The sequence below is a fragment of the Antechinus flavipes genome, chromosome 3 (genome assembly GCF_016432865.1).
Source record: "Antechinus flavipes isolate AdamAnt ecotype Samford, QLD, Australia chromosome 3, AdamAnt_v2, whole genome shotgun sequence".
NCBI classification, from domain to species: domain Eukaryota; kingdom Metazoa; phylum Chordata; class Mammalia; order Dasyuromorphia; family Dasyuridae; genus Antechinus; species Antechinus flavipes.
In genome coordinates, this window is record NC_067400.1 from 617470807 (window position 1) to 617482568 (window position 11762).

General features: G+C 44.1%; 1 protein-coding gene across 1 annotated transcript; it reads right to left on the reverse strand.

Annotated features, from left to right (window-relative positions):
* Window positions 1-1519: 1519 nt before the first annotated feature.
* Window positions 1520-11737, reverse strand: LOC127556365 (carcinoembryonic antigen-related cell adhesion molecule 18-like). The gene is made up of 6 exons (XM_051989473.1): window positions 11320-11737; window positions 9963-10310; window positions 8962-9240; window positions 5279-5554; window positions 4258-4387; window positions 1520-3343 (listed from the first exon to the last, which is right to left on the reverse strand). Exons 1-6 carry the CDS (start codon window positions 11381-11383, stop codon window positions 3340-3342), a joined length of 1101 nt encoding a protein of 366 aa, XP_051845433.1. The 5' UTR covers window positions 11384-11737; the 3' UTR covers window positions 1520-3339.
* Between the last annotated feature and the right edge of the window lie 25 nt (window positions 11738-11762).

Consider the following 11762-nt stretch of genomic DNA (forward strand, 5'->3'; position numbering starts at 1 on the left):
GAGGGAGGGAGAGAGCGAGAGCGAGAGCGAGAGAGAGAGAGAGAGAGAGAGAGAGATGAAAGACATGTATCCAGGACTTTCTAGCTTTGAGGTCAGATCTCTGTTCACAAGACTATTTACATGCTACTAATGTCTTTCTGTTTCTGGGTTTCAGTTGCCTTAGTGATAAAGTAAAATATGCACTTTCCTTTCCTCTCCTCTGGTCCTGGTACTATGATCACTTCAGCGTTGCTACTCTTCCTGGAAAGGATGTATTCATCCTCATGGCCCTACTCATCAGCTCTGAAATTCTCTGGACCAAAGAGCCTCTCCTTAGCCACCACTTCCTTGTGGGTCAGCTCTCCCTGTTGGAATATAAGTTTCTTGAGAAGAGGGATGGACTTGCTTTTCTATTTATATCCTCAGTGCTCAGCACTGGAACATCTTGTTGTTCAGTTATCTAGTTGTGTCCAACTCTTCACGACTACATGGACTATAGCACGTGAGGATCTTCTCTTCTCTCCTATCTTCTGAAGTCTACCCAAGCTCATGTTCATTCCTTCCATTACAATATCCATCCATCCCATCTTCTTACCACCCCCTTTCCTTTTTGCCTTTAATCTTTCCCATCATCAAGGTCTTTTCCAATGAGTCCTGTCTTCTTGTTATGTGGCTAAAGTATATAAATTTCATCTTCACTATTTGTCCTTCCAATAAATAGTCTGAATTAAATTAAATATTGGCTGTTTTGATCTCCTTTCTGTTCCAGAGACTCTCAAAAGCTCGTCAAAAGTGTCAATTCCATGGAACTCAGCTTTCCTTATAGTCCAAATCTCACAGTCATACTTTGCTACTGGAAAATTCAGAGCTCTGACTATGTGGACCTTTGTTGGCAAGATGATATCTCAGCTTTTTAGTAGGTGGTCTAGATTTGCTATAGCTTTCCTTCCAAGCATAAAGCACCAACTGCAGTTCTCTTTGAGCCCAAGAATATAAAATCTGGCTCTGCTTCCATTTCTTCTCCCTCTATTTGTCAAAACGTGTTGAGACCAATTGCCACGATCTTAGGGTTTTTGTTTTTGTTTTGATAGGAATTTGTTTTTATTTGTTACAAAAATTTTCTTTTTATTTTTGGCTGTTTTGAAAATTATTTATTGGTTTTCAATATTTACTTTTATAATATTTTTATTTCCAATTTTCTCCTTCCTTCCCTCCAATTCCCTCCCCTCTCCCCAAGATGTCTCCTTTCATGTTGTGAAAGGAGAATCAAAACAAAAGAGATAAGCCACCATAAAGAAAAAATAACCAAAAAAGTGAAAATACTATGTTTCAGTCTACATTTAGATTCCATACGTTTTTCTCTGGATGTAGATTGCATTTGCCCTCCTGAATCTTTTGGAATTGTCTTGGATTGTAGTAATACTAAGAAGAGCAAAGTCTATCAAAGTTGATCATTCATACAATGTTGATGCAATGTGTGCAATGTTCTCCTGGCTGGGTTCATTTCACTAAGCATCAGTTCATGCTAGTCTTTTCAGGATTTTCTGAAATCTTCCTGATCAACATTTATTGTAGAATAATAGTATTACATTACATTCATATACCACAATTTGTTCAACCATTCCCCAGATAACGGGCATACACTCATTTTCCAATTTTCTATTTTTTTAATGATCTCTTTGAGGTACAGACCTAGTGGTATTTCTATATCAAAGAGTATGTACAATTTGATAGCTCTTTGGGCATAGTTTCAAATTGCTCTTCTTATGGTTGGATCAGTTTACAACTCCACCAATAATGCATTAGTGTCCCAGTTTTCTCACATCTTTTCCAACATTTATCATTTTCCTTTTCTGTCACATTAGCCAATCTAATACATATCAGGGAGGTACCTCACAGTTGTTTTAATTTGTATTTCTCTAATCAATAGTGATTTAGAACACTTTTTTTCATATGATTATAAAAGACTTTAATGTCTTCATCTGAAAACTCTTCATATCATTTGATTATTTATCAAGTGAAGAAAGATTTGTATGTTTATAAATTTGACTCAGTTCTCTACATATTTTAGAAATGAGTCCTTTATCAGAAAGATTGTCTATATAGGGATTTTTTCTCGAGCTTTCTGCTTCCTTTCTAATTTTGTTGCTTGGGCTTAATTTGTGCAAAAACTTTCTATTTTAACATAATCAGAATGATCTATCTTTCACTTCATAATGTTTTCTATTTCCTGTTTGGGTTTTACATTATGCCCTTCTCTATAGATCCGACAGGTAAACTATTCCTTGATTTCCCTAGCTTGTAGGATCTCACTTTATGTCTAAATCATCTACTTTGATAAGGCAAAAGAAGTCAGACACTGACTTTGACCTTATCTTGGTGTGGGGGAGAGATGTTGATCAGTGCCTAGTTTCTGTTATATCATTTCCCAGTGTTTTCAGCAATTTTTGTCAAATAGTAAGTTCTTATTCCAGAAGCCAGAGTCTTTGGCTTTATCAAACTGTAGATTACTATTGTGTCTTGTATACCTAACCTTAGGCTTTTTTTTTTTTTTTTCTTTTTGATGTTAAGCTTTAAGACAACTTTTACATGCTTTTTTCCCCACTCTCTTCAAGAGGCTTCTTAATTCCTCTTTATTTTTTTGCTGTCAGCATGTAACTCTTTTTCTAATCTTAAACAAATAGTAGTTCCAAGTCTGATTCTAACTATTGCTTCTTGGTTCCCATCCAGGTTCCTAAGGGGACAAATAAGATGACATGGCACTACCGTCTCTTTGAAGACTTGCCCCATTTTGTGGTGATTCACACAATCAAAGGTTTTAGTGCAGTCAAGTCACTGAGATGGAAGGAGATGCTTTCTGGAACTCTCTTGCCCTCTCCATAATCCAGCAAATGTTGGCAATTTTAACTCTAGTTCTTTTGCCTCATCAAAAACCAGGCTATACTTCTGATAATTCTTGGCTGACATATTTTTGAAGAATATTTTATTGCTTGCAGAATATTTAAATAATTACTATTTAATTTTCCCCAATTACATGTAAGGCAATTTGAACATTCTTTTTTTTTTTTTTTAAGGTTTTGAGTTTCAAATTCTCATCCTCCCTCTCTCCTTTCCCTATCCCTTATTGAAAAAGCAAGCAATTTGGTTATAATCACATAAAATACATTGTCTTTTTGTCATGTTATGCAAGGAAATACTGACCAACAAAAGTCCAAGAAAAACAGAATGAAAAATAGTGTGCTTTGATCTTCATTCACACTCCAAGAAAAACAGAGTGAAAAATAGTGTGCTTTGATCTGCATTCACACTCCATCTGTTTTTTCCCCCTCTGGAAATGGATAGCATTTCCCTCAACTTCAGTCACCTAAGGAGGAAGAATGAAGGAAGTTAGTTTCTGAGCTAGGGGAGGGAGCTTCTTGGGGAACACTGAGACTGATTGTGGCTGATCCTAGCCCCATAGTAGAATGCAAACCCATCTCTCCCACACTTTTGCCTCCCACACACTGACCCTCATTGGCCTGGGCTTGGGCTTGGGCTTGGGCTTGGTTGTTCCATTACGTCTTTAGAGCGCCCTCCAGCCAACTGCCAAATTTGTGTTCTGTGTTCTGGACTAACTGGCTGCTTGCCATTCGTCCCACATAATATGCTCTATCTTGTCTTTGGGTGTAGGCCGCTCCCTTGCTTTAATGCCCAACTTCTTCTGTTTGGATATCTGTAATCCCTAGCTTGAATCTTTAAGATTCAGCTTCCACAAGAGGCCTTTGTTGGGCGACTCCTACAATTATCTTATATATTGTCTAATCTAATATATGAATTCAAGTTGTTTCTCCTGATAGAACGGAAGCTGCTTGAGATAAGAGTCTGATTTTAGTTTGTATTCTTGGGGCACAGAATGGGTCTAAAGTCTACAGCTGTAGGTGGGTTGACTTTGTAACAGTTATTGAATTGAATTGTTCAAATTTTCAGCCCAGAGAGTGATGGCACGGGGGAGGAAGAAAGCAGGACAGACCAGAAGGGGATGGATAGGCCATTGGATGACCAGACTAGAGAAGAAGGCACACGAGGAGAAAAGTGTGAGATGCAGCTGGGAAGACTGCAGCAATGAGGACGGTGACTTCTGTGGGGTGGCAGAGGGCCATCTGAGAGGACCTATCACATGGTGGATGAAACACTGGGTGATGGATTTCTGTTCAGGATCACTTTCCCCTTGTCCCTGCCTGTCCTCCCCTTCCAATCCCACTGCCCCTCCCCCCCCAATATCCCAACATGACACAGTACCGTCTGGAGACCAGGTAGAAAATCAAAGCTCCTATGAGACTTAACAGGCCCAGGCTGACACCAATGCTGAAGAATATGACAGCTCCTTGGGGGAGGACGTAGGGAATCCCATTTGAGAAAGAAAGGTCCTCTAGATATCAAGAGAGGAAGGAGAGAGTTAGGTGCATCTTCTGGGAATCTTCCCTGGCACTCCCATCACAGAGGGACCTCTCCTTCCTTGGGACCGTTCTGGTGTGGATGCTAGAGGGCCACGCCATTGGGGTAGCAGGGATTTTGTGAGGGAGTGCCCTGGTTCACCAGCTGGACTGCTGGCTCCTTATGGCTTCCAGGGAGCTTGCTCTAACATGGGAGAGGGATCTAGTGGTCCTGCATCCCAATGCTTTCTTCCTCAAGATTTCTCTGTATGCCTGCTGTATCTCCAGGAGGATGGGAGCTTGGGTAATTGGGGTGTGTATCTCCATTGACATGACATGCAAAGAGGTGTGCTTGTGGAGTTGGGTATGTAGGAGAGGTAATCTCAGGAGTGACTGCCAAAGTAAAAAAGTCATGGGATATCAGAGCTGGGAGGAGAAAAGCTTTGGAAGAGGGAATGTCAGAGCTGGGAGGGGCCTTCAAAGAGGGGATATCAACATTAGGAAGGTCCTTAGAACAGAGGATGTCAGAGGTGGGAGGAACCTTAGAACAGGGAATGTTATTCACCAAGGAAGACAAGGATTTTCTTCCTATCAGTTGAGTCCTATTCTCTTGGGTTCCATTAGGAATATCTTTAATTTTGTGGGTTTCTCTCCCCCACGTTTCCTTTTCTATCCTGTGAGCTTCTTGTGTCCTTCTCCATTTTTTCTTTCTCTTTCTAGTGTAGGTAGATTCAGGGGACCAAGTGAAGAGGGGACCCTCCCTCTCCAGCTGATTGAGGGAAATGTTCCTACTTTTAGGATTTCATTACCAATTGTTGAGATGCCCTCCCCCCATACTCCTCCCTTCCCCAAGGCAGCAGATGATGACACTTTCCAGAAAAGCTTACCATAAACTCTGAGGACGACAGTTGAATAGAGAACTACCTGGGTCTTGGGGTTCTCTGCAATGCACCTGTAGGTGCCCACATCTGCCAAGGACATGCTACTGATGTTGTAAGTGCTGGTAGTGCTCTGCAGAGCAATGCCATTGCGAAGCCATCGATAGCGGCTTGCGGGATTTGACGTCGTGCTACACTCCATTTCCACGCCGTAGCCCAGTCGAGATTCGATTCTGCCACCATAGGTCGGAGGGGAGGATTTCCGGGATATGGAATCTGGCCCATCTGCAAGGACAGAGAGGAAGGATGCTGATCCCTGCTTCCTCTTTCCTGCCCCTTTAGGTCTGGTTCAACTTTTTCCTCCATAATTCATGAACACACTGCTTCATTCACTGATTCATTCATGCCCTTATACATTCATCCATTGACGCCTCATGCATTCATTCATTTGTGCCCTTATGTATTCATTTATTGGTGCCCTCATTCACTAATTCATTGATGCCCTCATTTATTCATGCATTGATGCTCTCATGCATTCTTTCATTCATGCCCTCATGCATTCATTCATTGGCAGCCTCATGCATTCATTCATTGATGCCCTCATTCATTCATTCATTCATTGGCACCCTCATTCATTCATTCATTGATGCCCTCATGCATTCATTCATTGATGCCCTCATTCAGTCATTCATTGACAGCTGATCCCTGCTTCCTCTTTCCTGCCCCTTAAGGTCTGGTTCAACTTTTTCCTCCATAATTCATGCACACACTGATTCATTCACTGATTTATTCATGCTCTCATACATTCATCCATTGACGCCTCATGCATTCATTCATTTGTGCCCTTATGTATTCATTTATTGGTGCCCTCATGCATTAATTCATTGACAGCCTCATGCATTCATTCATTGGCACCCTCATGAATCCATTCATTGATGCCCTCATGTAATGGGCTGAGGCTTGAGTTGATGCACTGAGGTCCCAAGCTAAATAGTAATTGGACCATACTCTATTAATATATAAGCTTGGAGAAAGAATGGCCCCTGCCCACTCTTTGTGCAAGTCCTGATGTGTTGTATAGGAAATGACAATTTTGGTGGGTGGAGGCAGGGGAGGGGAAAAGGAAGGGGAGGAGAGACTGTTTTGCTTTTTGCCATTGCAACGACCTTTCTGTTTGTTTCTCTTCTTCTTTTTGCTTTTGCTGAGGCAGTTGGGGTTAAGTGACTTGCCCATGGTCACACAACCAGGAATTGTTAAGTGTCTGAGACTGGATTTGAACTCAGGTCCTCCTGACTTCAGGGCTGGTGCTCTAACCACTGAGCCATCTCCTAGAAAGATCGTTGCAATGGCAAAAAGCAAAACAGTCTCTCTTCCCCTTCTTTTTCCACTCCCCTGCCTCCACCCACCAAAATTGTCATTTCCTATACAACACATCAGGACTTGCACAAAGAGTGGGTGGGGGCCATTCTTTCTCCAAGCTTATATATTAATAGAGTATGGTCCAATTACTATTTAGCCTCATGTGCTTGGGACCTCAGTGCATCAACTCAAGCCTCAGCCTATTACACCCTCATTCATTCATTTATTCATTGACACCCTCATTCATTCATTCATTGATGCCCTTATGCATTCATTCATTGATGCCTTCATTCAGTCATTCATTGACACCCTGGTGCATTCATTCATTGATGCCCTCATTCATTTTACTCACTATTCTGCATTCTGATCCAACCTGTCTAATTGCTAAATTTTATGAAACATGTTCTGCATGCACGCCTTGCTGGCACTAACCACATGGGTTAAAAGGCAGCAGTTCCTGCCTTCCAGGGATTTGTCTGGATGCATCCAGCACATCTACAGATTGGCTAATGAGAGGAATATGGTTTTGGCGTGGCTCTGTCATTTCCCCGGCATAGAGAACTTCCAGTGAGGTAGCTCCCTTCACCAATGCAACTGGCCACCTGCTCTTCAGCTTCTGAGCTTTTGAGCAGTGCCCCAAGGCCCTGGAGGTGAAGGGCTTGCCCAGGATCATATGAGTGGGTGGAAGCATTTCTTGCCCACAGATCTTACTCCAAAGCTGATTCACTTTTTCCTAGACCATGCTACTTAGCAAATGCAAAATTTGCAAAACATATGTAAAGTAAAAGCTGACACAATGTCATTTTTTTTTTGGAGGGGACAGCTAAGGATTTTTGCAGGAAGGGGACCTTAAGCTGAGACTTGAGACTTGCAGAGGTTAGAGGTGTGCAGAGACATGGAGGCATAGAGAAGTAGTGTAGGCAGCAGGTAGAAAATTGTGCAAATTTGCTGGGAAAGTAAGGTATACAGTTGGGACGGGGTCAGTCTGGAAATGACTGGAATGTGAGGGCCTTGAAAGACCAAACAGAGGAAATAGGGAGTCATTCAAACTCCTTGAGCGAGGGGGTGACATAGATCTGTGCTTGACAATTAACACAGAGACAGGCACACAGTAGGTGTTTAATTGATGTTCATTGACTGTTTTCAGGAACCTCAATTTGTTGTCTGCATAATTAGAAGACCATTGAATGTGGTCTTTGTGAGAAGTTATGAGGGTGTGAGATGGAGGTGGTAGTCCTGCATAAGGAGAGAAAGGGAAGGTGCGGGAAGACATTGGATGAGACTTGGGCATGGATTGTGTCTGGGAAGGGCTGATTCTGTTGAAGGGTTAGCCCCTTTCCACCCTGCCTGGGGTACCCTGGGATCCCCGATCCTCTCAGCGCTGCAGGCAGTAGTTCTCAAACCTTTGGATCTCACGATTCCTTTTCACTTTGAACAATTATTGAGGACTCCCCCTAAAATACTTTTGTTACTATGTGTTAAATCAACTAACATGGCACAGTAGATGGGTCTCTAACCTTAGAGTCAGGAGACCCCAGGGCAAAGCCAGCCTCAGACACTCGCTAGGAGTGTGCCCTCGAGCAAGACATTCAATTTTTGACTTTCGGTTTCTTCAACTGTTAAATGGGAATGATAATAGCCCCTACCTCCCAGAGTTACAGAGGAGGTTCTTGGCCAGAAGCACAGGATAGACTTAGAGAGGACCTTAGAGATGATTTAGTACAAAGTCTGAATAGTGCAGGTAGGGAAGCTGAGACTTAGAAAGTGCTGTATCTTCCCAGGTCACACAGCTAATTAGCAAACCAAGACTAGAGTCTGGATCAGCTCAAACTTGAAGTTCTTCCTCAGCTCTGACCTTCCCTGTTCTAAGACCCTCCAGTTCTCACTTTCCCTGGCTTAAGGCTCTCTAGTTCTGACCTTCCCTGTTCTGAGACCCTCCAGCTTTGACCTTCCCTATTTTAAGACCCTCCGGTTCTGACTTTCCCTGTCTTAAGGCTCTCTAGTTCTGACCTTCCCTGTTCTAAGACCCTCCAGTTCTGACTTTCCCTGTCTTAAATCTCTCCAGTTCTGATTTTCCCTGTTCTAAGGTCCTCCAGATCTGACCTTCCCTATTTTAAGACCCTCCAGATCTGACCTTCCCTGTTCTAAGACCCTCCAGCTCTGACCTTTCCTGTTCTAAGATCCTCCAATTCTGACTTTCCTTGTTCTAAAGCCCTGTATTTCTGACATATGAGTCTGTGAGCAGGCTCCATTTGGTAATCTCTCAATGGCTGAGCCCATGCTTTATACCTCTTCCATTGCTGAGGGAGATGATGGACACCCAAGTTACTCACAGTATATATCCAGATACTTAAAGATGCTCCTCTCTGAGAAGATCGGGTTTGACACTTGGCAGTAAAAGGGCCCTTTCTGGAAGCGAGTGACCCAGCCCGTGAGGGTCCTGTTGTCTGGGGACAGAGTCCACTGATCTCCCTGTGACACTGGCCCGTAGTTCAAGTACCACTTAATCTGCATGTTGCCGCTGTTTCTGGGATGGCACGTGAAGTTCACAATGTCCATCAACTCTGCTGCCGAGGTGGTGTTTACTGTGATGTCGGGTTGGAGCACGTCCTCTGGGGAAACAGGGAAGAGAGGGTGAAGAAATGGGGTCCAGCCCTCTCCAAACCCAGGCCAAATGCCTTCCTCTCCTCCCCTCAGATGTCCGGAAGGCCAGGGAAGGGGACTCAAAGCCAGACTTTATGAACCTCCATCAAAGGAGCTGGGAACAAAAGACAAAGCCCCCCAGGGTCCCTGCCCTCAAGTAACTTCTCCCAGGAAATCTAACATTTGAGCTGCTGAGAAAACCTAAGGTAATTTCAGAAAGATGCAAGGGAGCTCCCATCTGGGGAGCAGGAAAGGTTCCCCCCACTTTTCCTGGTTCAGAGCTCACCCAGCATGGCTCAGTCTGCATAGGCCTCTCTATCTTGTTTGTCACTCCTCTTCTAGAGACCTTTGGGAGGTGGGGAGGGAATGGGCCCTTTCTGTTTGACTCCCACTGACACCAGTGATAATTTGTAACTAGGAAACCTGGCTACCCCAACCCCCTTGTCTTCTGCCCCTCGGCCTTATTTTTGTAATGTGGCCCACAAAAATCTGTGAGACATTAAGGCCCAGGGACAGGGCCTTCAAACAACTTCCTTCCCATCTAACAGTGAGATGGACTTCTCAGAAAGATAGTGAGCTCCCCATTCCTGGAGTCATCCAAACTGAGGCTGTACACACCTTTCCAGGCAGGGAATCTCAGAGGTGTAAGATCACTTCTAAACCTGAGAGACCGAGGAGAAACCTGGCTTACCCCAGACTCGCATCTGTCCAGTGGCCTCCTGCGATCCCTCAGGGGTGGTCACTACTATTGTGTAATTCCCAGCATCCCTCATCTCTACTTTTGTGATATTCAGGAAGCCCTGAGCAGTCACGTTCTCCCGTCCGGTGTTTGCAAGGCCAATGATCCAGCGTGGAGGGGGGGAGACATATGAGGCCACCATGTTTAGTTCATTAGTTCCGTCCCCCCGGTACCATGTATAGTTGACATCACCGGTGGGGGCTCCGTTGATTTTCCAGATGAATGGATATCCCTCTATCCATTCTGGGTTCTTAGGGGAGAGAGTCAGTTGAGCAGTTGCCGTGGAGGCAAGCAGGATGGCTAGGAGAGAAGGGAAGGGAGATACTGGTCAGTAACTTCCAGCCCCCTGATGCAGAGGGACTGGACAAGAGACTTGAGCAGCTATTTTGGGGCAAGCAGATGGCTGTGTGTGGGGGCTGTCCTGGTATAGTCAGTGAAAGGAACCTGGATCTGATGCTACCTTGTGTGTCCTTAAGCCCCTTACATCCTTCTAGCTTCAGTTTCCTCATGTGACAAACAGATAGATGTCAACTGCATGTCTTTCTTTTTTAATTTTTATTTTTTTAATCTAGAAAAAGCTATTTCTTTTTAAAATTAAAGTCTTTTATTTTCAAAATATGTACATGGATAATTTTCAACGTTCACCCTTAAAAAACCGGTGTTCTAATTTTTTCCCTCTCTCCCCCTATCCCCTCCCTCAGTTGGCAAGTGATCCAATATATGTTAAACATGCGCACGCCTTTCTAGCTCCGATACGTTTTATATTATGTGTCCCATGTTAAGAGGCATCTTCTGGATCTATTTCTGTGTTCTAGGAGAGCTTCAAGCTCTGAAATTCTCTTTGAGAGTTTCAAAATTTTCTTTTGTATTTATATGTAGGTCTGAGCCCCAGTGGGGAAGGAGACGAAGGGCAGAGAGAACAAACTGAGGTTCTAGTGTCTCCTAGGACACGTATCCTGGTTGGATGACTCTGGGCAAGTGATTTTAACATTTTAGCATCTTGGGAAACTTTGTGAGATCTCAAAAGGAAGAGTTGTTAGTCTACATTGGTAGGAACAGTTTCCTCCCTAGGAGTAGCCGATCTCTGTGAAGTCACAGGTGTGAGCCCTCCCTCTCCCCACCAAATGAAAGTCCCCGCGTGTTCATAGGGATATATGGACATAACTTGGGGACCTTCACAAGTGAGCCCCCCTGGAGAAGTTCCCAAAGTCACGGACTTGCCTTGGCCAAGCCCGGACCCGGTATGAGCATGGATGTTCCTCCCATTCCTTCTCTGTCTCACCTCCCCAACTCCATCTAATCCTCTCACCTGTGAGCAGGAGCCTCTGACAGTGGATGCCGGTCCCAAGGAGAGCCCCTGAGGGAAGCTCCATGTTGGGGTGCTCCTGCGGTGGGAGGCTGTGCTCCGTCTCCTGAGAAGACTCAGCTGCTCTGCTCTTGATCTTGAGTCAGCCCCACAAGGCTAGTCTTACCCTACTCTGCCCTCACCCAGCCTCCTCTGTGTCCTCACTCTGTCTCCTTCCTTCTGTCTCTGTCTTTGCGTCTGTCTCTGTCTCTGTCTCTCTCTGCTTCTCGCTCTCTTTTATTGGGTCTCTCTCCGTTTCTGTGTTCTCTTTCAACCTATTTCTCTCTTTCTGCTTTTTTTTTTCTTTCTGTCTGTATCTGTCTCTTCCCCCACCCCTTCCAAACCCCTGACTTCTCTCCCACCCTGAATGCTATTTGGTCTCCCAGATCACGTGAGTGGATTGGGAC

Bases quoted from the DNA above. Each gene is read 5' to 3' on its own strand.
- LOC127556365 (XM_051989473.1), bottom strand. From the start codon at position 11,383: ATGGAGCTTCCCTCAGGGGCTCTCCTTGGGACCGGCATCCACTGTCAG. The intron at 9,241-9,962 runs GTAAGCCAGGTT...CTGTTTCCCCAG, and splicing joins TGGACAGATGCGAGTCTGGG to AGGACGTGCTCCAACCCGAC. The intron at 5,555-8,961 runs GTGAGTAACTTG...CTGTCCTTGCAG, and splicing joins TAAGTATCTGGATATATACT to ATGGGCCAGATTCCATATCC.